A 26,664-nucleotide genomic window follows, 5' to 3' on the forward strand; every position below is an offset into this window, starting at 1 on the left:
AAAACGATAAAATTATACATACACCGGTATGCTACAGGTACGTCGGTGTACATTGGTCGGTTTTCCATAGTGCATGATTGACGCAACTGCAGTTTTGTTTTGTTTTGCTTTTTTTGTTACATAGGTCGCTCTTAGTTCCCATATGTTAAAGCGACGTATGTAACAGTGAGACTTCAAAAATAGAAACTTTTACATACGTCGATTCGCAAAAAGATTGAATTAAAGAATTTTAAGATCTGAAATCAGTAAAATCGATGCGTATTATATAAAGACGCGTGTGATTGTCACGTTGTATTAAAAACCCCGTTTTGTATACTTTTGTTACATACGTCGTTATGAAAAATTATGCTTGATTTGAGCTTTCTACATACAGTCAAACCTCCATGAGTCGATATTGAAGGGATCATCGACTCATGGAAATATCGAGATGTGGAATAGGAAATCTTTGGAAAGCTCTTTGCTCGGCTCTTTGGAGGGATCATCACAGTAACCCAGAAAATATTTTTTGATATGGAATAATTTGCTTCCATGAGTCGATATCGAGTCATAGAACATCGACTCATGGAGGTTTGACTGTATCGATAAACCTCCCTATCTCGATGTGCTCTGATCATATTTTGTTCAGGATTCATGCTCCTTATGTCGATATGTTCGAATTTTTAGGCTACTAGACCATCTTTGGGCAATAACAAACACATAAACAACAGGAAACGACATTTGTTTTGTTGTCGTTTTTCATAGCAACGACCTTTTTTAAATCTAGTACACTCAACCAAGAAAACTAGCGATAATCATACGAATATCTTATGTTTTTTTGCTATAAGAATTACTTATAAACTTCATTCGATTTTCTTATGAATTGTGTGTTATTTGACCGAGAATGATTTTCATAACTTGTCTTATGAAAATATTAAGTTTTTTCAGGGACCATGAAGAAATTCATAAGGGAATCTTATGAACATAAATCATTCTTGCATATGAGGGTCATAATATTTTCAATACGATTTTTATACATGCTGTGCTCTCTCAAGAGATAAAAAAAAAAATACAAAAAATCGCTACAAACCATTGTATACAACATAATAATTTATTGTTCTCCTAAAGTCGTATAATTACATTTTGTTTTATGAGATTTAGACTAAAGTAATAATTACTATTTGATTCGCGAACATTTTTGTACTTTTTTTTCAATGTGCCTATTAATATCAATATTGCTAGATGGATGTTTCATCGAGAGTCGAGATGGTTGCATCGCATGACTTGGGATTCTTAATAGTCGTCTCATAGACGGTGGTTTCCTCTGCTTCTGGTGGGAAATGTTGAATGTTCTTATCGATGAGCTGGTCAACGTCAACAGGATTCTGTAATATATGAATCATGATCTTAGAAGCGTGAAAAAGAAAAGAAAATCATATCAAGAGGAAACATTTACTCACCTTTCTGATCCTCCAATTAACAACAAACACCTACAACTGGTCGATCTGAGGAAAGATACACAATATTTTCTTTTTGATGGTCAGATGTCTGCTGCACTTCGTTGTGTATCGTCGAACAAACTTGCAATGGGAAAGTACTATCGAAAGTTCTCATTTCATAAGAATTGTCTTATGAGTTTTTCACATTAAGAGTAGTGATGAAAATTATAAGACAACTCTTATGATTTTTTCCTATAAACAACTTCTATGAAATTTATAAGATATAAAAATGAATTTCATAACAGGGTAACTAATTATCATAAGAGGCTCAATGAAAAAGAAATTCTTCTGTTTTTTCTCGCTTCATAAGATGAGGCTTATGATGTCCCTAAGAAAGATTAGTTGAGTGTACAATTATAGGTATTTATAATTATAAACCAAAAAAATCCTAAATACGTATACCCCTACCCTTTTCCAGACGCGACAAAAAATTTTCCGTGTGGACTTGGGGGTGGTGCATCAACGACGTCATCATGCGCGATGCGTCAAAAATCGCAAAACATCATCATCATCGTGAGCTCAAAAATAACAACAAAGCAGCGAACAAAAGAAAGTCCCACTTCTGCAGATTAATTGAAAATAACTGCCGTAGAAAACAGAATTCAAGACTTTCGTGTGTGCAAATCATCGTTCTATAGTTGGAATATCTGGTGAAATTAAAAGAATGCCGTTTCATTGGTGTTAAGTGGAAAAAACGAGAATATCCTTGTCAAACTCAACAGCTTGGGCTGGGGGATTGCCTTGAAGCTGTCGTCATCGTCATCGTCCCATATTGTGGCCCGAGCTAATGTTATCAGTGGTGGCGGAGAGCTGGGCCTAGCGATCATGGATTATATGTTGGATGCATACGTAGGCTACGATATCGGTTCCATCGAACCGGACGATATTCCCAAAACGGACGACCCCGTCTGGGTGCTGGGAAAGAGATACAATGCAGTTGAAGGTAGGTGGTGGTGGAACAAAACTATTTCTGCAAGGTCAAGCTTTTGGCCTTCGCATTTGTAAATGGATATGGATGGAATATTATATTCGTTCATACTACAGTATTTTATATTTCCACTTATTTATAAATTTGTATAGCGGAAGATTCCGCAATACCGATATGTATTATTCACTGAGAATAAAAAGTAGGGCGTAGTAGAACTGTTTTGGCATTAGGTCATTACCCTCGGTAAGCATCTCTCGAAAACCAAACAATTTTTTCATCAAATTATTGTATCGAGTGGCTAGATTAAACACAATGGTTTACAATTCAGCGTGGGCAAAACAAGATTTTTGTCTTTGCTTCTCGAGCACTTAACAAAAACAGAACTTTTACAGGAAAAATTGTCTTTACCCTATGATAAATAAACCTACAGGGTTGTTACGATCGCGCGGATTTTGAGATTTTCGCGGGTTATTCGAGTTTCGACAAGTTATTCAGCAATGGCTCTGCATTTCAACTGGAAGTTGGCCTGCTTTTGGACATATGTAATGTTCTATTAGCATTTCCAACGCTGTTAATTGAAAGCAGTTTCTATGTATCCCATGCATGGATACACTATGTCCAGGTAGTGGAGCATATCTCCAATGTTATGTAAATTGCATATGAACCCTTAATTTATGACACCGGAATGTGCATTGAAACGACGGCGGAAGGTGGAATGTGCACGTGCCTTGACATTTCTTTTGACGTAAACTACGTCTAAGGGGAAGACTCGGATACAGGGTGTAAAATGAAAATTTCAAAATTGGGGCCGTCACGAAATCATGTAAGATTTGTAACATTAATAGGTCCTTTATCTTTCAATGGATTTAAAAAAAATATATTTCAATCGATTCGCAAACTGTCCACCAATTTGCCAGTAGTATTGAAACTTTTGAGTATCAACGCTAAACTATTAAAAAATTTAGATCTTTCAAGCATTACGCATCCTCTATGCAGCGCGTTACAATACTGGCCTACTTTTAGGGTATTATCAATTATTGAACTGATGTATATGAGTGGGTGGCCCAGCTGCTAGAGCTAGACAGTGGCGTCCCTACTCCCTCTCAGAGTGGGAGATGCTGCTAAAGCTGGGCAGTAATGTCGGTGGAATAGTTCCTTCTATTTTCTATTAAGAGCGGAATAGTCGGTTCAGTGTACTATACTTGGTTTTACGTAGTTTACGTCGAGCGGTTGTGTCTTGTATACAACCCCCAATTTTTTTGACGTAAACTACGTCTAAGGGGAAGACTCGGATACAGGGTGTAAAATGAAAATTTCAAAATTGGGGACCGTCACGAAATCATGTAAGATTTGTAAAATTTATAGGTCTTTTATCTTTCTACAGATTTTGAAGATTTACATATCAATCGAATTGGCAACTCTCTACCAATTTGCCAGTAGTTTCGAGTATCAACTCTAAACTATTGAAATTTTTAGTTCTTTCATGCATCATGCATTCCCTTTGCAGCGCGTTTCAATCCTTGGTAATTGCCTACTTTTAGGGTATTATCAATTGTTGAACTGTGGTGTATGAATGGGGAGGCCCAGCTGCTAGACAGTGGGGTCCCTACTCCCTCACAGAGTTGGAGATGCTGCTAAAGCTGGGTAGTATGTAGTATTGGTGGGATAGCTCCGTATTTTCTATATAGAGTGGAATAATTGGTTCAGTGTACTATATTTGGTTTAACGTAGTTTACGTCGAGCGGTCGTGTCTTGTATACAACCCCAACATTGTTTTATGTGAGAATCGCTCAGCCGTCTCTGTCTGGTGTATATGGTCTTCTTTCAGTTCAATCAAAGTTAATTGCCTGTATTCCGGGGATTAAACTATCCCCTTAATTTACAATGTTGTGAAATCTCATATGTGAATATGTAGGGGAACTGTTCCGTTTTCATCTCATTCATCTCATCGCAAAACAAAGAAATACAGCATCAATCTCGTCGCTTCTTTTTGTTAACACGCGTGCTCACTGGTGAAAAAAAAAAATCACAAAAATAATAAACAAAACAAATTCCTTTTCAGTGAAATAACTTGATAATTGGGACTTTAAATAATAACACCGACTCGGTTGGCTGTAGCACTAAAACTTCCAATACTGTATTTTCGTTTCCAGGTTTTATACAATCCATATACAGAACTCATTCTCTCAACTTCTCTTTTTCTTCAACACTTTCATGCAATAGCTTAATTCTCTTCACTAACATCACTTCAACTTCTTCCCCCTTTAGTTTAAAATCTTATCTTCTAATAATTTACATTCAGTTAGGAAAAAAATAACATTTCAATAATATCCAGCTTTCCACGCTCACCATAATGGCGGCTGCTATAAATATTCCTGACATTCCTAACTGCTTCCGACGCCGATTTGTATTCGACGCTCTCGTATCTAGGCAACTATTTTCACTTTGTTTATTTATTAATCTCAGAGAAAAACTGTTTGTATAATCTGGTTTGAAGTATTTCTTCATATTTAGAACATTTCTCATTATTTATTTGTATTTTGTAGGTGTTTGTGCAAATTGATGATACTTTCACGAATATCTGGTGCAGCAGTACCTGGATTTACCGGATTTACCAAGAAAACTAAATCCATTTGCGAGAAAAGTTACTCAGGCCGAAAAGGGCGGTTCCGAGTGCAGATTTAAATACAAATTATTTTGTTTGTAATTCAAAACTGAATATCTCCGGCTACGAACTCTTTTGATCTTCTTAAAATTAATCACGGCCGGCTTGCAATTTCTGGAGAAATCTTTAATAGGAGAGGACAAATAGCATAAACTAATTCTTTTCTAATGCAATTGATGCAAAATGCAATTACGGAAAAAATCATGGAACTTTCTCATAGGGGATTGTAATAATAATATAAAGTTATAAAGGAAAATAATGTTTTATATTTATAGTTATAAAGAATTATTTCAAATACAATCTGGAAATATGTATTAGGGTTTTTTTTTGGAAATTTCTTGACCAATTTTAATAAGTAACAACTTTTTGAGGTTCTTCAGAAATATTACATTAAGATTGTGTGTAATCTTTCTGAGAAGCTTTTATGGGCTGTTAAAAAAAAAAAAAATTTCAGAATTAAACATAAATATCTGGTCATGAGAGTTTGTTGTTTATGGTTTATGCAGATTCGTAGCTCTTCAGAAATTATTCATGCTCTATTAAAATTATCTCATAGTACATATAACAAAGATAGTGAAGGATAATCAAACAGAAATTTTAACAACAAAAAACTCTCAAAATGGTGGGGCTCATTGTATCAAAATAATCATTGGATGATCTATTATTCAACAGAAATTCAAAAACTTGAAGCGGTTTACGATAGGACACACGGTTATCGTCGAAGTAAAATACCACCCCGTGACCTTGATAATTATCAGTGTTAACACAGTCAGTGGCGGTGGTCCTGTTTTGGTTGGACTCGTACACTCAGAAGAAAGAATTATGCGGCCACCGAGATCTGTTCAAATTGACGCCGGTCTCAAAAGCAATTAACGCGATTCTCCTAGTCCTCCTCAATAGCCACGACTTGGATCCATCAGACACAAAACGTATTTGTGTAATGGGTATCTGTATGAGTTTTCAGCCGCCTGCAATCGACACCTGTTCGCTTTTTTCAGTGTGAGTAACTTTCCATGAAATTAGATTATTTTCCCGTTCAATCCAGGTATTGCTGCACCAGGCATTCGTGAAAGTGACATCAATGATCGCCAAATCCTACAAAACTCAAATATATAATAAGAAATTTCCTGAAAATTAAGAAATTGTTTAAACTCGTTTTTGTAGGTGGATAATTTTCTTCCTCTGAGATGAATAAATAAACTAAGTGAAATTGTTGCCTAGATACGAAAGCGTCGAACACAGCTCGGCGTCGGAAGCAGTTACTGTCAGAAAAATTATAGCAGCCGCTATTATGGCGAGCGTGGAAAGCTGGATAGGTAATCCTTCTTAATCTTTTTCTTCGCATTTCGATTTGATTTTCTTACGCACTGTGATTGAGGGATTTCTTCGACTTGCTGCTCGTAAAGATGCTCGCCAAACAAATAAGAATCCGCCGGGAAACCGTAGAAATCTGATTCAGCATCCGAAATTTCTTCAACATGCTCGAAATCATCCTCTCTCTTCCGCTTTCTATGAGTTTGTTGCTTGTTGTTTCCTTGAAAAACTAAACTCCTGTTTGCTTTTCGGCGATCACCATCATAAAGCTTGATTTGTTGCTTATGAGCAGAAATGATTCTTCCGCTAAGTGAAATCTGGAAAACATTTTCAGAAATTCTACTTAAGTATTTTGCAGGTAACCATCTTCTTAAATCAGTCTTGTTAGTATTTTTGTAGAAAATCAGATCACCATTGATTAACTTTGTAAAATCATCATTGAAACAATCAGGTTTGCTAGTATTCTTGTTAAAACGGTCATCAAGTACATTTTTTTTCTGTTGGGAAATGTCCATCGGAATCCAAACATGTGTTTCTATAGTTAAAAAGAAAATACGAAATTTGTAAATCAGTATCCAGCTTTAGCATTTCTGGGTCTAGAAGAAACTTCTTAAACACATCTTTCACCAAACGAACCATTCTTTCTGCCTGTCCATTACTTTCCGGATGGTATGGTGGGCTTTTCATTACCCTCACTCCCTGCTTTTCGAAAAAATCAACAAAACTGGCAGAATTGAAGGGCGGTCCTCCATCCGTGACTAAGGTATCCGGCAAACCATACCTTGCAAATATACTAATTAAAACTTTGATGACAGCTCGACTGTCCGTTGTAGTCTTCATGTGCTCTAACTCTATCCATTTTGAAAAACTGTCGACTACCACCAAGAACACCTTTCTCTCCAAATAAAAAAAAAACAGCATGCAGTCTGCTGAAAGGTCTACTTGTTGGGATCCATGGAGAATAAGCTGATTTCTTTGCCAACGGTGTCATTTGACAACAAATTTTGCAACCCTGATTCAGTTTGAACCAATACACTGTCCGTCGTGCCAGTTGCTTCATCTTTGTTATGCCTGAATGATTAGCGTGGAGCATTTTCAGTATGTTACGTTTCATAATCGAAGGTATAACGACACGATCTTGAAATAAAACACACCCATCTACCTCTTCCAAGTCTTGGTGATGAGAATAAACGTCCCTTAAGCTCTTTTTAATACGCTCCGGCCATCCTTTTCTTAAACTTTGCAAAATGTCAATTAAAAACTCATCCGACGTAGTATGTTTCGCAATCTCCTTGCAGTCCAAAGGGAATTCGTTTGTAAAATTAATATTTTTTATGTATTCTCTATCCAAATTATTAGGAACTGGCTCTGGGAGAGGAAATCGAGAACAAAAGTCCGCATTTCCCATTCTAGAGGAAGGCCTGTAAACAATTTCATAGTCATAAATGGACAATTCTAATACATAACGTTGTAAACGAGTTACTGAAATTTGGTTTTTTCCTTCCTTTCCAAAAATACCTATCAGAGGTTTATGGTCCGTAAAAATCACAAACCAAACAGAAACTTGTGGAATTTTATTTTACCGCACATACCACTGCCAAAGCCTCCAGATGCAAAATGGGATAATTTCTTTGAGCGTCATTCAAACTAAAGGATGCAAAGCAAATTGGACGCTTTTCTTCTTCAAATGCATGAGAAATCACCGCTCCAAGTCCGTAGTTACATGCATCTGTAACTAATATTATAGGCTTAGCTGGATCAAAATACTCGAGTAAACATGGCTGGAGTAGAAATTGTTTGCAGTCAATGAATGTTCTATCACAATCAACGCTCCATATGAACTTTACGTTCTTTTTCAAAAGACCATACAAACACCTAATCCTAGATGATAAATTAGGAATAAATTTAGCATAAAAGTTAATGAGTCCTAAAAAGGCTTTAAGCTCCGCCACATTCCTAGGAGCTTTCGCTTCGCGGATAGTTTCTACTTTCTGCGGACATGGTTTCAATCCCCTATCTGTCAGCACGTGGCCCAAAAAAGGCAGCTCTGTCACAAAAAATTACACTTTTTGAAATTTACTTTAATGTTGAATCTATTGGGAAACAGGTTATTCCGTGATAATAAGGATTTAAACTTTAATATTTAAGGAGAGAAATAAAACACGTTTTTATTTATACGTTTGGTTATGTTGTGTTTACATTTGATATACAGTAATGACAGTCTGCTCAAAAGGGTTACGACATAAGGTCGAATATGGGGATTGTTATCCTTCAACATCCCTGCTCAATTCCTATATTCCATTAGACCAAGCATCTCCGTAACTTCACGAACGCTGCAGTCGGTAATCCCTTCGTTAGAATATCGGCTAGTTGATCCTCAGAACGAACGTATTCCAAATGAATGCTCCGATTCTTAATCAGGTCACGAATGAAATAGTACTTGACTTCTACATGCTTCATCCTTCTGCTGTCGCGAGGTTCCTCCGCTACTCGTACACAAGATTGATTATCCTCATAGTAAGTAATCGATCAATTTTGATTCCCAAATCGGCTAGAAGACGAACTAACCATATTCCTTCACAAGCGGCTGTACATAGTGCGACGAACTCTGCTTCTGTTGAAGAAAGGGATACGGTTGGCTGTTTCCGAGTTAGCCAAACACTCGTGCTCCCGAAAATCTTGAACAAATATCCGGTCACAGAACGCCTATCGTTCACGTCGTTTGCCCAGTCTGCGTCGCTGAAGGCAGCCAGGGCCATTTCTCGATCGTCACCACGAAACTCCAACACCAGGTTCAACGTTCCTTTAACGTACCTCAAGATCCTTTTTAGGTGCACCCAGTGCTCTTCTGTTGGACAGCTTTGATACTGGCTCATGTAGTTCACAGAAGCTGATAAATCAGGTCTGCTTGCAAGGGTCACGTACATCAAGCAACCCACTAATTCACGGTAGGGCTTATCGGTACGTCGACTTTCTTCTCCTTTCTGCAACTTAAGATGACATTCAATCGGTGTGGACACCGGTCGGCACTCGTCCATGCCAAATCGCTTCAACAATTCCTTCAAATATGCCTGTTGACCAATTCGCATAATCCTTCCGTCCACATCGCGCTCGATGTGTATGCCAAGGAAGTTGCTCACAGCACCCAAGTCCACCATCTCAAACTCTTTTGATAGGAGCGACTTTACTATTCGGATCACCTTCAAATTATGGCCGACGATTAGAATATCGTCCACATAAAGAACGAGGAACACCTTCTCCAGTCCAGATTCCCGAATGTACAGGCATGGATCGTTGTCACTGCGCTTGAATCCAATACTGGTCACGAACCGGTGAAACCGGTCGTTCCAGGCCCGCGAAGCTTGCTTTAGGCCATAAATAGACCGATTCAAACGGCACACCAGGTCTGATCCCTGCTGAAACCCTTCTGGTTGGACCATATATATTTCCTCTTCCAATTGACCATTTAGGAAGGCGGTCCGGACATCCATCTGATGCACTAATAGTCGTTGCTGATTTGCTACTGCTAATACCGCTCGTAGGGTATTCAGCCTGGCCACAGGCGCATATGTTTCGGTATAGTCATACCCATAGCGCTGAGTGAACCCACGGGCCACCAATCTTGCCTTGTAGCGGTCCGGTTCTCCATTTGCACCATGTTTTACCTTAAAAACCCATTTGCAAGATATCGGCTTCCTCCCAGCAGGCAACTGCATCAGCGTCCATGTTCGATTACGAGTCAATGAATCCATCTCTTCCTGCACGGCCTTCTGCCATTTAGGCCAATCGTCGCGTTTCTGCATTTCCTGCAAGGTATCCGGAAGATCCTCAACAAATCCGATAGCACTCAAAGCAAATCCAGCAAAGTCCATTTCGAAGTCCTTGTGCCACACTGGAGGCTTCCGAATACGACGACTTCGCTCCACCAGTTCCGGCTCTTCATTCGCTTCTTGATCATCCTCTAAAACTTCATCATCGTCGCAGCTTGTGAATCCATAGAACTCTTCATCACTCGCGTGTACTTCACCTTCCGACAACCGCTCTTGATGATCAGGTGTGCCACCAGACACTTCGGTAATAACACTATCTAACGAATCATTTGACTCACAACGATGAATGCTTAAGAGGTCATTGCACACTTGTTGCTCCTTATGAGCAAAAACAGTACCACCGCCATCGCTATCGATTCTCTCGTCGAAGACCACATCTCGAACGATCACCACCTTCATAATCTTCGGATTGAATACACGGTACCCATTCTTGGCATACCCAACGAATGTACCTTTCCACGATTTACTATCGAGCTTCTTCCTGTGCTCCTTGGGAATATGGCAGTGCGCAATACAACCAAATACGCGCAAGTTGGAGATATCTGGCTTCGATCCACTCCACAGCTCGAATGGCGTCTTTTTACACTCTATCGCGTTCGCCGGACTCCGATTTGTTAAGTAGGCAGCAGTTTCAATCGCTTCACTCCAAAACCCCTTACTGATTCCGCATTGGGCGAGCATCGAACGAGCTTTTTCAACCAAGGTGCGGTTCATGCGCTCGCTGACCCCATTTTGTTCCGGCGTATAGGGCACGGTATACTCCACCTGTATGCCCTTGTAGCGACAAAACTTGACGAACGCGTTGCTTCGGTACTCGCCACCATTATCACAGCGAATACGAGAAATTTTCTGGCCAAACTGCGCCTCTGCAACAGCCGTGTATTCTTCGAAACACTGTAGTACTTGATCTTTCGTCGCAATAGGGTACACTTTCACGAAACGACTCCAATCATCAATAAAAGACACGAAGTACCTTGCACCATGATGACTTATGGGGAGTGACCGGTCCACAAACGTCGGTATGCACCAACTCGAGAACTCGCGACGAACGCTTCCCGACGTGTGCCTTTTCGAAAGGCTTCCGGGTTTGCCGACCCTCGACGCACGGTTCACAAATTACGACCGATTCACTGTTCTTCTTCTTCAGAGTTTTGTCCATTCCTTCGACCATTTCGTTTTTAACCAGGCACAGCAAGTTCTTCTGGCTCAGATGCCCATACCGACGATGCAACAATTCGTCACATTTACGAATCTCACCGCACGAGTACAGTGACGACGCTTTGGTCAACTTGTCAACTGCATAGAAATCAAGTTCGTACAACAAATGTCCACGTTTACCAACCGCGACCACTTTCGAATCGTTTAAGATTTTTACCGTTCCGTTTTGAAAAACGACTGACATTCCCGCACTTTCAACTTTTCTTACTGAGAATAAGTTGCACCGTGCTTCGGGCACGTAGAGCACATCTTTTACTTGACATTCAATCTTCTTCTTATCAACGACGGAATTTACGACGATAGTTCCCGAATACTTGGCGACGACACTTTCACCGTTCTTCACAACAGCAATTTCCATTGGTTGCTCCAACCGACGGAGATGTACAAAAAGTTCTCGATTGTTCACTATGTGTTCCGATGCGCCCGAATCCACGAACCATTGGATTTTATTGATCGCACACGCTTTTTCAACACCGACGAAGCACACACCCTTACTTTCCCTGGTGAAATGAGCAGTCGGCTTCGGTTTCTGCTTCTCTTTCGCTTTTTCCTTATCCGGGCACTCCGAAGCTTTATGGCCAACTTTCTGACAGTAAAAACACTTGAATTTCTTCCGTTTACCGGAAAACTTTCCTTTTGGATTGGTACTGAACGCCGCCGAGTCCTGTTTTGCCATCGTACTAGCACCACCGGATTATTTCTTGGTCCAGCAGCCGGCATTTCACAAAATCCAACGTGAGCATTTGCTGCGGCAGCGACTCCATCGTCGTCACAACAGTTGAATACTCTTCACCCAGGCTGAGCAGCAATCCACAGACAACATCCACATCAGCCATCACCGCTCCGATTTCGCGCAGCTGCCGAACGAGCGATTCGTATTTCATAAAATGTTGCTGCAACGATCCGCCCTCGTGTTTGAGCTCCTTCAGCTGTCGACTCAGATGCATTCTTTTCGCAACGCTTTTACGATCGAACACACGGGATAGTGCACTCCAGATTGCTTTTGGCGTATCGTGCCCCTGCACATACTCGATTTGACTGTCACATATCCGCGAAACGATGAGCGATTTGCATTTGCGCTCCCGCTTTTCACCTTGTCCATCTCCTTATCCTTGCGATCCTTTTCCTGTGCCGTGTCCTCTGGTTTGACGACCAGATCATTCCGCTCTCGTGCCTCCGTCGTGATGAAATCCAGAAGATCGTGTTCTTCCAGAACTACATCCATCCGATACTTCAACGTCGAAAAGTTGGTCCCGTCAAACAGGTGCACACGATGCACATCCTTTTCCTCCTCCATTTCTCACGGATTCTACGTTTCCCGACCGATAAACACTACCGAACCGATAACTCGCGTAAACCTGGGCCAATAACCTATTGGGAAACAGGTTATTCCGTGATAATAAGGATTTAAACTTTAATATTTAAGGAGAGAAATAAAACACGTTTTTATTTATACGTTTGGTTATGTTGTGTTTACATTTGATATACAGTAATGACAGTCTGCTCAAAAAGGGGTTACGACATAAGGTCGAATATGGGGATTGTTATCCTTCAACAGAATCTGGCTAGTCTTTCCAAAACTAAACAAACGCTTACAATCTTCTATATTAGATCCAGAAATCAACACATCGTCCAAATAGCATGAAACATGTTCTATACCGCAAAGTACCTGGTCCATTACTTTTTGAAATATAGAAGCGCTGGACGATGCTCCTTGTGGTAATCGATTATACGCATAAAGGCCTTTTATTGTATTTATAATCATAAATTTTTTTGATCTCTCAGAAAGTAATAGCTGAGTATACGCGCCGGCTAAATCAAGCGAACAAAAGACCTTAGATCCAGAAATGGCGGAAAAAATATCTTGAACTGTCGGCAAGGGATATGTGTTTGGAATTATTAACTTGTTTATTGATGCACGGCAGTCAATTACCAAACGAATGCTCTGATCTTTTTTCATCACCATTACAACTGGCGAGGCCCATTCACTAGTTTCTACTGGAGTGATTACCCCATCCTTTTCCAATGAATCCAAGTGTTCAATTAAGGTACAGTGGGGTAAGTGGGTAAATGGGGTAAGTAAAAAAACGCATGTATTTCACCGATGAAGCACAGAATTATTCAATTTCACTTCACAATCATACAAGGCCATTCAAATCAATGCGTTGAATAAGTGAAACATGAAATAATGAACCATTTCAACATGCGAGAGTAAAAGTTTATTAACCTTTCAAGTTTATCTTTTGCACAAGTTGTTTTGCGTGTCAATAAATCCAAATATTTTTTTATGTTGGTTTCCATAACACATTCAATTAGTGCATTGATAAGTTGGTTTTCTTTGTAGTTTTGAATTCCACCCACAAAAATAATGATGTGAACATCATACATTTTGAAAAAAATATTTTATTTCTTTGCCTGTTTTTTACCATGGGTGGGGCAAGTGAAAATTTTCCGACACTGAATGCATTTCTCTATTTTTCCAAACACAAATAATTTCTATTAGGCGTATATAAACAAATGATACCAATTCAAACTCATTCGAAGGCTTTTGGTTATTACAGTGACACGTGGTAATACTAAATCAGGAACCCAAAGTGCCAAGCGTGTCAGTGTTTTAAATAATCCATGTTTGATAAATAATTCGTGGAAAAATGTTATTTATATAGCTTAAATACAAGAATCACTACTATTGCAAATATATCAACTATTATGATTTATTTAGTTGAAATTTATAAAATTTATTTATTTGGTAATGTAGACTCTTCTACTGAAAACATAAGTGGATTGTTAATGAAACACAATATGATTCCAGGTTTGATGAATATTTCAAAGATAATTTCTCTGCATTATCGCCAAGGTTCATTATCTTACTATAAACTTGAAATAGAAAGTAGTGTTAGACACAAATGGAGATGAGATATTAGATCTCAAAAAATTCAAGTAAAGAAAACATAAAAATATAAAAATGATTTAATGGAGGCACTCTAGTGCCCTTTGACTCTCATAAAAAGTCAAAAAGCACCTTAACAGATCACAGTTATGCTCTATACAGTATAGTTATCATTTGCATGAAATACATGAACAGAAAATGTGTTCTTATATTGAAAAATCCTCTTTTAAAATCAATTTTTCACTTACTCCACATGTGGGGCAAGTGAATAATTGAAACCGAGTTTTTTGTTTTCCAAATATTTTGTATCCTAAAAATATTTTTCAAAGATCTTGTTCGCAGGCATATAAAGATTGGATAGATGATTCGTTATGTCATAAATATGATCAATTTCAATATTATCTTCAACTTTTATGACTTGATGAACATGAAATATACGATTTCCTTTACCCACTTGCCCCACTGTACCTTACTTTTTGTTTCAATCTCAGTGGTACCTCGTAAGCCTTTTTAAAAATAGGTTTCTCCTCTCTCAAAACCAAATCACCTTCAAAGCCTATAATTGGATTTGAAAAATCGCCATCAAATACGCTTGAAAACTTACTACGGATTTCGTCCTTGACGTCCTTGTCGTCTGATTTATAAATGCTATTAACAATTGCATATGGTCTAGCAAAAACATTTCTCCAGCCGTCATAGAAGTAGTCAATCCAAGTTCGTCCCATCAGCGGTACAAAATCATTAGCGCACTTCAGAACAATCAAATAAAGTTGATGGCTCTTGTTTCCTATTTGTGTTGCGTTGCGTTGTAACGGAGTATTTTGTAGATTACATACTGATAGTTGTCATGTATATTCTATATTCTTTATCTTTCTTACCCCAGTTGCATAAGGATTTCCATTTGGGATTCAATGGAAATCCAATTGAAGTCCAAAATGATACAACATTAAAGCTATCATTGCCGGCCACGCCCATCTTCTCCGTTACTAGGAAAGGGAAGGAAATGATGATATGACATCTACTTAACGAGAGGCCAGCGACTCACCGACGCCCTCATAGATTTCAAGGAATTGGATGGTGGGTAGGGTATGTGGTTTAGGAGTATCATTATAAGCAAATGATAGAAAATTTGTGGAAATACGTTGGGAGCGACTTTGCTAAGAAATTTATGTCACTCCATTATCCTTGCCGATGATTTTACTCGGATGGGGTGAAGGTATTAGCACAGATAACAGATATTTAGGCTAGAACAAATTTTATTGAAAATCCTGTGTAAACTTTTGAATTGATATACGTTGGTCCACTACTGCCATCTACTCAACTGATTGCGGCATTACATACGAACGCAGTGGATTAACAACCGTCTAACGCAGCCAATGTATTTGACAGCTGCATTCGGGCTGCGTTTTCAATAACAATGATCCTTGCGCCTAGAGTCCTACAAGAAGAGTAACGTCATGTGCCACGTTTGACAGGTCTCCTGCTCGTTTGGAACGCGCATATGTATGGAACTGACAGACGATTCTGTTCCAATTCTGACACTTGACGACACTGTTATTATAGTCACTGTACTTGCGCCATCTCCAACCGATTGCCAAACGCAGTCCCAATTTAAAATACATTTGAATTAACAGTTGCGGATGTTTACACACGTATCGGATGCCAGCCTCAATATCTGTTATCTGTGGTATTAGCCTTGCCCTGGCTAATAGCCTAGGTTTAAGCGCCTTTGCTCGCTCTCTGAAACGAAAAAAGAGCAAAAAGAAATTAAATTCTCCTTCCCCCCTGATATGATAATGATTTTGATCAACAAATGAATTCTAAGTGGATGAATAAATGATCAAACGGCTGCAAACATCATCATCATCATTAGCTGGTTATGGGACAGCTTTCTCGCAAGGGCAGCTGTTGTATAATTGGTAATACGTCCGTGTTCTTAATGGAATCACACTATCCATTGCTCCGGTTATTTCCATAAACCTGTCTGAATCACATCACTGTCTTGAAAATTGATATACCTAAAAGGCACTGGTTTTCGCGTATGAAGTCATCTTATGCTTTTAATAATAAACGAGATCCAAATAGGTAATTCATTCATTTTCATTCATTTCATTTATTTAGTCTACATCTATACAGATAACACTGAATCAACAATTTGACGCCACAATACACGGTTCGAGGCCGCATCTCTCCATCCTCGAATACGCCCCACGCTCGCCAAGTCGTTCTGCACCTGGTCTGCCCATCTCGCTCGCTGCGCTCCACGTCGTCTCGTACCTGCCGGATCGGAAGCGAACACCATCTTTACAGGGTTGCTGTCCGGCATTCTTGCAACATGCCCTGCCCATCGTACCCTTCCGGCTTTAGCTACCTTCTGGATACTGGGTTCGCCGTAGAGCTGGGCGAGCTCATGGTTCATTCTTCGCCGCCACACACCGTCTTCTTGTACACCGCCAAAGATGGTCCTAAGCACCCGTCTCTCGAATACTCCGAGTGCTTGCAAGTCCTCCTCGAGCATTGTCCATGTTTCATGTCCGTAGAGGACTACCGGTCTTATTAACGTCTTGTACATGACACATTTGGTGCGGTGGCGAATCTTTTTTGACTGCAGTTTCTTCTGGAGCCCGTAGTAGGCCCGACTTCCACAGATGATGCGCCTTCGTATTTCACGACTAACGTTGTTGTCAGCAGTTAGGATCCAGCAGTTAGGATCTTCCTCGACCACCTCGAAGGTATCCCCGTCTATCGTAACACTGCTTCCCAGGCGGACCCTGTCGCGCTCGGTTCCACCCACAAGCATGTACTTTGTCTTTGACGCATTCACCACCAGTCCAACTTTTGTTGCTTCACGTTTCAGGCGGGTGTACAGTTCTGCCACCTTTGCAAATGTTCGGCCGACAATGTCCATGTCATCCGCGAAGCAAATAAATTGACTGGATCTGTTGAAAATCGTTCCCCGGCTGTTACACCCGGCTCTCCGCATGACACCTTCTAGCGCAATGTTGAACAACAGGCACGAAAGTCCATCACCTTGTCTTAGTCCCCGGCGCGATTCGAACGAACTGGAGTGTTCGCCCGAGATCTACACACAGTTTTGCACACCATCCACCGTTGCTTTGATCAGTCTGGTAAGCTTTCCAGGGAAGCTGTTCTCGGCCATAATTTTCCATCCAAATAGGTAAAAAGATTAGATAAATTGTTTGCAAACCTATGCCGAATTGCCGTCAAAGTAAACTATGAAATTCCCTTCAAACGCGTCACTCCCAGACATTACAAAATTAAAAGCAACGAAACAGGCATTTTATCAAGAAGATACAGTAATGCTTTAAACTAAAAAATCTACCAAAATCTGTCCTGATTAAACTGGAAATCATCCATGATGCAGGGAAATCATCTGATGCAGATCAACCCATTGCACCACTCTGAGTGCGCTGGACCCACATTAAATGTCATGATTTACATTTAAAATTATCAAATCAGACATAATGGTTTGATCTCACCAATCTTCCAGAAGAAACCTTTTGGCTCCATATAACCTCTGTGTAGAGGTGGCAGGATGCATATTCTTGTACGTGTCGTTCGTAATTCTGCTAAATAAGCTGGCACCAGGTTTGAATTCCTACAATAACGTCACCAATGACAATCCTTTGGATAGTTCAGCAGTATTCCAGTTCCAGCAGCTTGCAGGCACTTGCGAGAGCAAAGTTAGGACACCGCTCGCCGTAATAATTCCTTTTTAGTCGATCGCAGCTACATCGAGAAAACCGCCTGGACGGTATCGGCAACATTCCAGCCAAGAAGAATGCAAAGGCAGTCACTTTTTTGTAGAACTATCAAAAGGTTCGCGATAGTTAGATGGTTGGTATCGCACCCTATTTGCCGGAGTATCTGGATCAAATCACTATAGACACCCTTGTCACAATAAAACACACAGCCTAATGTCCAAATATATTCGCGGTACATTTTCCTAGAAAAAAATTTTTTTTTTCTGAATGTTCAAAGGAAAAAAACAACGAGCAACGAAAATTGACATCTTTATTCGCCTTGATGGCTCTTGTTTCCTATTTGTACAAAAACATGAATTTTTCCCATAACCTTCAATCGTTTGCCATCAATCACTGCTAGTTTCTTATTACAATCCAAAAGTTGAAAATTCCAGAAATTTCTCAAAAACATTTCTTCTGAAATCACACTTGCTGCAGAGCCACAGTCTACTTCCATCGTTATGCTCCTATTTTCAACAAAAGCTTCTACGTAACATGGTTCATTAACACAATTCACCGAAGAAATCATCAAACAGGGTAGATCTTCGTCTTCATCCTCTGATTTAGCAGATCTTTTAAAGTTTTCAATTGATCTTCCTGGTGTGGGAGGCCTAGACGTTTCTCTTGGCGAGTCCAAAAATTTAACCGTCGCTTGCTCCGTATCTTTACCATTCAACTTATAGCAAAATTTTCTTGTGTGGCCTCTCTTTTTGCAGAATGAACACAAATAAGATCGGCTTTGATAATCTTTAAACCGACTTTCTCTCTGATCGTATCTACCTTTGCTTCTACTTCTTGATTGAGAAAAACTTCTATCGCGTTCGCGATTCCAATTACCACGTTTAAATTGTCTGGAACGAGAGCGACCATCTCTTCTTCCTAAGCGCGCAACAACCGAAACTCTGTTATCGTCGTCCTCTTTTATATACCGGGTCCGACTATTCGAAATTTCATGATTAAGAATTATTTTTTCCGCTTTTTCCGCAGTCAATTCATCTTCGTCAAAAAGTCGTTTTTGTAACTGGTGATCGTAAACGCCAATAACTAAAACATCCCGAATCGCTCTTTCTTTAAACGAGCCAAAATTACATTTTTCCGCTAAAACCTTAACAGCAATTACGAAATCCTCTGCTTTTTCATATTTTGATTGCTTTCTTGTCCAAAACATAAAACTGTGAATCACGTCAGAATCAGTCTTGTCGAATCTTTTCCTCAAGGTCTCAGTAATTTTCTGATAGGATAGAGCATCAGATTTAAAATCTGTCCCGGGGAACAACTTTTTCAGTTCCGAATACACTTCCCGTCCACAAACCGCTAAAAATGAAGTTTTGTATTGGGCTTCTTCTAATTTGTTATGTTGAAAAATAAACTCAAGTTGTTCTTGATATTGAACAAACGGGATTGATTCTGGCACATAAGGATCAATGGTTGTGGATAAAGACATGCTTTTATTTATAAATAAAACAAAAATAGAACAATGTAGTATACCTATATCAGCAATTATCACTCGTATAAAAATCACAGCACTCTCTTGTTAATGGTTGTATAACATACCTGAGTATAATCGCTCGATTATCAAATTCGTAGAAAGAGAAGATAACTTTTGTTTTTCGGGTCACCAACCGGAGAATCTAACCAGTAATTCACAGCAGCAGCAGCAGTTCACCCAGCGATGGCCGTTCACAATAGCAACAACAACTCGATCCAGCAGCACAACAACAGCACAATTTCTTTCAAGGTCAACAAACTCCGACGATCCGTCCACTAGTCCAACCAGGAAGGGCAACGACCTTCAAACACTCCGCATCGATGTTCTACGCAATGCACTTGCAGCCTCACAATTTCACACTTGTAGGCTTCTCAGGGTTCGATGATTACCGAATAGCTCAAAACGTTGCTTAAAATTCCTTCGCTGTAGATTTTGTAGAATCAATACTCATGCACATACGCTGTCATACATGCAAAAATCACCAGAGTTCTTTTACTCTTGCTTCCAGATAAGGTTGTTATTCGGTCAACTCTCCGCCGTCACACTGTATGTAAGGGAACAAAATTAAAACAAAATGGCATGAGTACTGGCGCTCACTCTGGTCGACAGAAACAATATCCAAGCAAATAAAAGATGATGTCTAAGCGTTCTTTTCAAGATCTTGCTTTCTAAAGGTCTATACAAAGAAACACTATTTCTTTTTTTTTGCAGAAAAATAGCCAAACACAACTCGATGATTGTTTAAGCTTGTATAACGATTGATTCCTAATCGATAAAGCAACAAAGGTCAATCAAATGCCACAAACAAAACTTGGCAATAAAATAAAGGAAACTGGCGCCTTTTCTTTTGCTGAAGCACAACCGAATCACAAAAGAAAAAAAAAACGACTTACATCGTCAAAGCAGCTCCAAAACCAAATCAAAATGCCGGTGTCAACCAATGCACGCACTTCCTAAAATTTACTTTTTCTTCACAGCTCTAGTTAGCTTTATCCCCGTCGACAACTGAAATAACTTGATAATTGGGACTTTAAATAATAACACCGACTCGGTTGGCTGTAGCACTAAAACTTCCAATACTGTATTTTCGTTTCCAGGTTTTATACAATCCAGATACAGAACTCATTCTCTCAACTTCTCTTTTTCTTCAACACTTTCATGCAATAGCTTAATTCTCTTCACTAACATCACTTCATTCAGGAGGGGGTTCGGAGCTATGGGATGAAGTGCCGAACCGTTCCCCTACATTATGTGGAAGATATTGATTTGAAAAATGTATTGGAGGTAACCACTTTCCCTTCGATGGGACTCGAACCCTCAGTACGCTAGGCTGGTGCTTTAACCAACTAAGCTACGAAGGACCTCCGTCGGCCTTCGCAACCTAGCGGCTACTGAATGAGCTCGAGATTCCCAAATTGGACGCATAACGACGAAAACAAAATAAAGAAAAAGGGTTGTTTGAAAGCAATAAAATCGTGTTTAGTTTTTTTTTCTATGAAAAAATACTGAATAGGTATTTTAAAAATATTCAAAAAGTTAGAGCCGAATATTTTTTGGCCCGCCAGCAGGTAGGGGAAAAGACGGCTTTGGCAGGGTTTGTTCTATTACTGGCAGGGGGGTTTTTGTCGACCGAATTTTATGAAATTTGGCCACAATATTCTTTGATATGAAAAGAATGTTTAGGCCAAATTTGAGCATAATCAGTCATAAAAAAAACCCTGACAGTAATAGAACAAAACCTGCCAAAGCCGTCATTCCCCCTATGTAATTCTAAAAATTGGCCCGTGGCTTGAAAAGATTGGGCAGGCCTGTTAACCACTATGTTGTCCCGGATAGGACGCGCCTCCTATCGCATAATTCCTCACGAAGCAGGGATAAACACTCCAATTAACAGCAGCAGTTCAACGTGATCGTCTAAATGGAAGGGGTAACAACAACAGTCAGCAGTATAAAACACTAAAAACACCATCCGTAGCAAACAAAATCAACCACAACAACAGCTATCGACGATCGCGCTAGTTGCACCAGCCTATCGATGCATCAGAGTTCAATGAACGTAGTGTTGAAAATAAGACGCTACGATAAACTTTTAGCACTCTCTACTCTGTGGTTTGTTTACTCTGCGCCAACTCACTAGTGCTGTCCAATGAGCAGCTCGAAGAAGCTCGAAGTTGTTCCCATCCCTCTTAGGTCCATTTGTTGAGAAAAAGAACGAGCAGGACGGGAACAACTTCGAGCTAGGAAGTGAGTGCTAGTAATGGACCCCTTAACGACTGAAATTTACTTTAGTCGCTCCGCTGAAAATGGCCATTTTTTGCGTTGCGTATTTAATGGATCTTCCCTTAGTCCATGCATGTTCGATTATCGAAACTGCAAGTCTGAACTCGTCAAACAGGTAGATTCTGGTCAAGCACTCGATTCTGATAAATACACAAAGAAAACAAAAGGTTAAGATCAGACATTCAAACAAGAGAAATATTATTAATTATTGGCATACTATTCGGCAACTCGGGTGCACGAAAATATTTTTTTTGTTAAATATCTTGGCTGTGCATATGCACAGCGCATGTTTCGAAATAGACAAATTGATATGAAATTTGCGAAAAAGAATCCACGTGTCTTGAAGGGACTCGAACCCTCAACCTCCTTCTCTCTAGATAGGCATGTTAACCCCTACACAACAAGACCACTTAAAGGTCACGTTTGCGGAAAAGCCATCAGAATCCGAGTACCAACCTCCACCGCGGTTTGCCTTTTTGCAAATTGAATATCTTTCGGATGCTTGATTTATCCAATCTTCACATGTGCTTTACTGTTGTATATCCACAGTCAAGCGAGTGCACATTGTTTGTTAATCGAGAGCATCACACTCTATGCCCCCAACAACGGGCTGGGCGGATTTGTATAGAGTGCGAATCAAGCACACTCTGCTGTGCCAAAGGCTTGCTTGGCTAAAGCATTTGATGAGTTTGATTGCTCTACGCCTGCGGTCGCGTGTACTCAGACGACTAATGACGGTGGAAGACCGACACTTGATTACAATTAGAGCTAACCGCGGTGGAGGTTGGTACTCGGATTCTGATGGCTTTTCCGCAAACGTGACGCCTATCTAGAGAGTAGGAGGTTGAGGGTTCGAGTCCCTTCAAGACACGAGATTATTTTTCGTAAATTTCATATCAATTTGTCCATTTCGAAACATGTGCTGTGCATATGCACAGCCAAGATATTTAACAAAAAAATGGTTATCGTACGGCCGAGTTGCCGAATAATATACAATTAATTAGAATAGAAACATTGATACCTTTACCTTAACCACAGAGAAACAGACGTCTCACTCAACACATGTTACATCGTTCACCTTTTTAACGGTTGGTTTAATTTTTTGTAGGTGGTCAATCGGCCACCGATGGCGCTTCCATCGATTTTGCTTGTGTTTGACGTTTGCGCACTACCGCCATCTGGTTGCCGCTTGACCACACACATTGATTTTAGCATTGGGCAGCAATGTTTCCGTGACGATGATATTGATTGCATTTTGTTCCAAGTGAGACGTCTGTTTCTCTGTGCCTTAACCGTTCGACGACAGCTTTACCGACGATTATTATTATTATTCCAGATCTTGACTTGATTCGCCGGGATGTCCAGAGCCGGCTGTGGTGCACCTACCGGCGTGGCTTCGTACCGATCGGTAGCTCTCAGCTCACCAGCGACAAAGGCTGGGGCTGCATGCTACGCTGCGGTCAGATGGTTCTGGCGCAGGCCCTCACTCAGCTGCACCTGGGCCGAGACTGGTTCTGGGAGTTAGAGACCAAAGATGAAGCCTATCTGAAGATAGTGAATCGTTTCGAGGACAGTAAGGCTGCGCCTTTTTCGTTGCATCAGATTGCTCTCACCGGCGAGTCATCAGAGGAGAAACGAGTCGGCGAATGGTTCGGACCTAATACGGTGGCACAGGTTTTAAAGTGAGTTTTATTGTCGTTTTAGAAAAGACATCTCAGAATGACACAAATTTTGTTTCAGAAAATTGGTAAAATTCGATGACTGGTGTGAATTGTTGGTTCACGTTGCTCTTGACAATACTCTGGCCACAGAAGAAGTCCGTAAGTATATCTGCATTTGTTCGAATTAAAACTTGTCCAATTATTCTAATTCGTCTCTTAGTGGAGCTTTGTGTGGATAAATCTAATCCGAACAGCTGGAATCCGCTGCTACTCATAATCCCATTGAGATTGGGCCTTAGCGAAATCAATCCGATCTACGTGGATGGCCTCAAAAAGTGCTTCGAGCTAAGCGGAAACTGTGGAATGATTGGCGGTCGTCCCAATCAGGCCCTCTATTTCATTGGCTACGTTGCCGACGAGGCCCTGTACCTTGATCCACATACTGTCCAGCGAAGTGGAACAATCGGCTCCAAGAGCGATCCGGATGAGCAGGAGCTGGACGAAACGTTTCACCAAAAGTACGCCCGACGGATCAACTTCAAAGGGATGGATCCATCGCTGGCGGTGTGTTTCCTATGTGCATCGAGAAAAGACTTTGACGATCTGATTCAGCGCTTCAACGAGGATCTCAACGGTGGGGGCTGCCAGCCGTTGTTTGAAGTGACCAAAACACGACAAGCGCCGTGGACCCCCACAACGGCGTCGTCCGCGTCGTCCCGGAAAAACAGTGAACCGATAGAGGCGTTCAACGAAATATCCGCCACGGAAATTCAGCACGAAGGTAGTGATTTGACTCGCTGGCAATCGCATCACATATTGGTAACCTGTTTTCGTTTGGAATGTATTACAGAGTTCGAGGAAGTGGGAACCCGGCAGCTGGACGACTCGGATGAAGAGTTCGAGATCATCGCGTAACGGAGGCGATACAGTTAGGGCTTGTATAAACTAGATTGGTTAGACTTTTTATGAGATAAGCGAAGGGGTTGAAAGAACGTCTGCAGCGGGAGGAGAGGATTCCCGCATGTATGTAATAGAAAAAAGTGCTTTAAAACAACGCAAACGAAAACAACTGACCTAGCTTGGTTTTATAACATAGGCTTACGCTGATACATATTTGAGAACTTATGTAAATTTTAATCGGTTTTGTTAGCCTTTAGTTTTTTTTATAATATGTAATATGTTCTTCAAAATCTGTATTAGAAATAATCTGGTCAGCGAAATGCATAGTTGTTACTTTCGAAAGGCTAAAATAGCTCAAAGTTTGATAAATTTTAGTTTTCTGTCTGTCTGCAATTCAAACAAAATCAATTGATAGCTAAGAGTCTTATTTTCAATTCAAGGAACGGATGAGGATTTATTCAACAGAAGTGAAACACAGTTCTTATAATAATAAAAAAACAAATAATCTTGCTTAACGTTGTTAAGCAAGAATTATAGTTGATAAAATTTTAAATGTTTTTATCATTAATATGTGTACTATTTTTACACAGCAATCAATACTTGATCATACAGACAGGATTATAGTATGTAGGCTATCACGCATATTCCAATTTACGTTCGTAAGCTCTTCCGAACGAAAGTTGATGTTCAGTCTTGTTTACGCCAGACAAATCAAAAGGCAAAATCATTCGAACGAATCGAATTCATTCGAAAGTATCATTTGTACGTAAATAAGAATACGGATGTGTATTGGGCTTCATATCATTTTACTGCCGTGAAACGCAAGTCAATCCCATATGCATATGGATGCCATATACAGATGGAACGAACTTGCGATTCACGGCAGTTTACGAAATTAAATATGGAGGTTTGATAAAAAATGATATTACTATGTGTTCCGGTCAAAATGAATAAAACCTTTTCCTATACATTTGCTCATTAGAAAATCAATGATACTTCTGAATGGATAAATCAAATCAATGTTTCTACAAATATTGCTCAAAGAGTTTTTTTTATATCTCAAGACCCCAATCGGATAAGTAAGTAAAAACAGATTACTAAAATAATGAAAATATTTCGATGATATATCTGCGAGCTTTCGATTGATTTTGATTAACTTAACAGCATCTTTTGTGCGCCCAGATTATTACAAAGACAGGCCTTAGCAGCGAAATAGTTTACAATATCTGCAAAGCTTGACATAAAATATTCACATTACCTGATTTTGTTCTTATACCAAATTCAAATATTTACATCGCCTTTAGACATATTTCTTTCTTTTTTATTTAAATTTAAAATTAGCATAAACATATTTTAATCGTTTGCAACTAATTTGTATTCGGATAATGAATGACATGGTTTGTAATAAAAATGAAAATAAATGATCCTTTACTTGTTCCAAGCTGCTTACAGGCCCGTTTCTTGTTTTTCATCTTAGGCATACCTACAAATAAGGTGGTTACGATACTTCAAAAATACTTACTTTTGTAAAAAAAATCGGTACGTTGCTTGCACCTGAAATTCACGTAAATTTTACTTGAATTTTCTGAATCATTTGCCGTTATGTGTGTGGAATTGGTCATAATGGGAGCACTAGTGCGACAACCAGTGTGACGATTTGTGCGTTCGATAGAAATGGCAAATACGATGGACGAACATGTAAGTACTGTTCGATTCCAGTTTCCAGCGGTAGTCCGCGTCCAACATGGACGGAGATTGAGAACTTCCTAAAACAGTTGACGAACATGGGAGCGTCCTACAGAACCGCACATGAACGATCGATTTTCATTATGTTCATCTCTCTGGAACCAATGAAGCTTTCAACAGAAAATGGGTAGAGGTACCACGGATGTCAATCACAGGTAGCAATATGAAATACAACTGTGTCTTCGTTTTGCCGCCAAAACAAGTAATAAAAGCTTATCGATGGCACTCGGGCGATACGGGAAAGTGGAATGTTTGACAAGGGAAAAATTTCCCGCGGAATCTGGCATGGGGCATGTGGTGTATACATTGACCTGAAAGAAGAAATACCGCCATCGCCTAATTTCGGTGGCCGTAAAGGACGGATATATTACGACGGTCTCTAGGATGAGTGTTTTCTTTGTCGGGCTGCTGGTCATTGGAAGGATTCTTGCCCCGAACGACCCTCTCGAAATCGTATAAAAGACAAGCCTAAAGTCCAACCCCATCCGAGTTCATATGCTGTGA

At 39.9% G+C, this 26,664-nt stretch overlaps 1 protein-coding gene and 1 long non-coding RNA gene across 2 annotated transcripts; one reads left to right on the forward strand and one right to left on the reverse strand.

Moving 5' to 3' along the window:
* The first annotated feature begins 1,978 nt into the window (after nt 1-1,978).
* LOC134213407 (cysteine protease ATG4B) lies at nt 1,979-25,863 on the forward strand. The gene is made up of 5 exons (XM_062692443.1): nt 1,979-2,418; nt 23,190-23,535; nt 23,594-23,673; nt 23,735-24,295; nt 24,365-25,863. Exons 1-5 carry the CDS (start codon nt 2,301-2,303, stop codon nt 24,427-24,429), a joined length of 1,170 nt encoding a protein of 389 aa, XP_062548427.1. The 5' UTR covers nt 1,979-2,300; the 3' UTR covers nt 24,430-25,863.
* Nucleotides 4,524-20,744, reverse strand: LOC134217699 (uncharacterized). The gene is made up of 3 exons (XR_009981133.1): nt 19,639-20,744; nt 6,437-6,699; nt 4,524-4,687 (listed from the first exon to the last, which is right to left on the reverse strand). It is a non-coding gene; the product is annotated as an uncharacterized LOC134217699 (long non-coding RNA).
* Nucleotides 25,864-26,664: the final 801 nt, after the last annotated feature.

Source organism: Armigeres subalbatus, chromosome 2, assembly GCF_024139115.2.
Source record: "Armigeres subalbatus isolate Guangzhou_Male chromosome 2, GZ_Asu_2, whole genome shotgun sequence".
NCBI lineage: Eukaryota > Metazoa > Arthropoda > Insecta > Diptera > Culicidae > Armigeres > Armigeres subalbatus.

What these genes read in the sequence shown, in the direction of transcription:
- LOC134213407 (XM_062692443.1), top strand. Translation starts at nt 2,301, where the DNA reads ATGGATTATATGTTGGATGCATACGTAGGCTACGATATCGGTTCCATC. An exon ending in ACGGTGGCACAGGTTTTAAA is followed by an intron (nt 23,536 to 23,593) that starts GTGAGTTTTATT and finishes ATTTTGTTTCAG; the next exon opens with AAAATTGGTAAAATTCGATG. An exon ending in TCTGGCCACAGAAGAAGTCC is followed by an intron (nt 23,674 to 23,734) that starts GTAAGTATATCT and finishes TTCGTCTCTTAG; the next exon opens with TGGAGCTTTGTGTGGATAAA.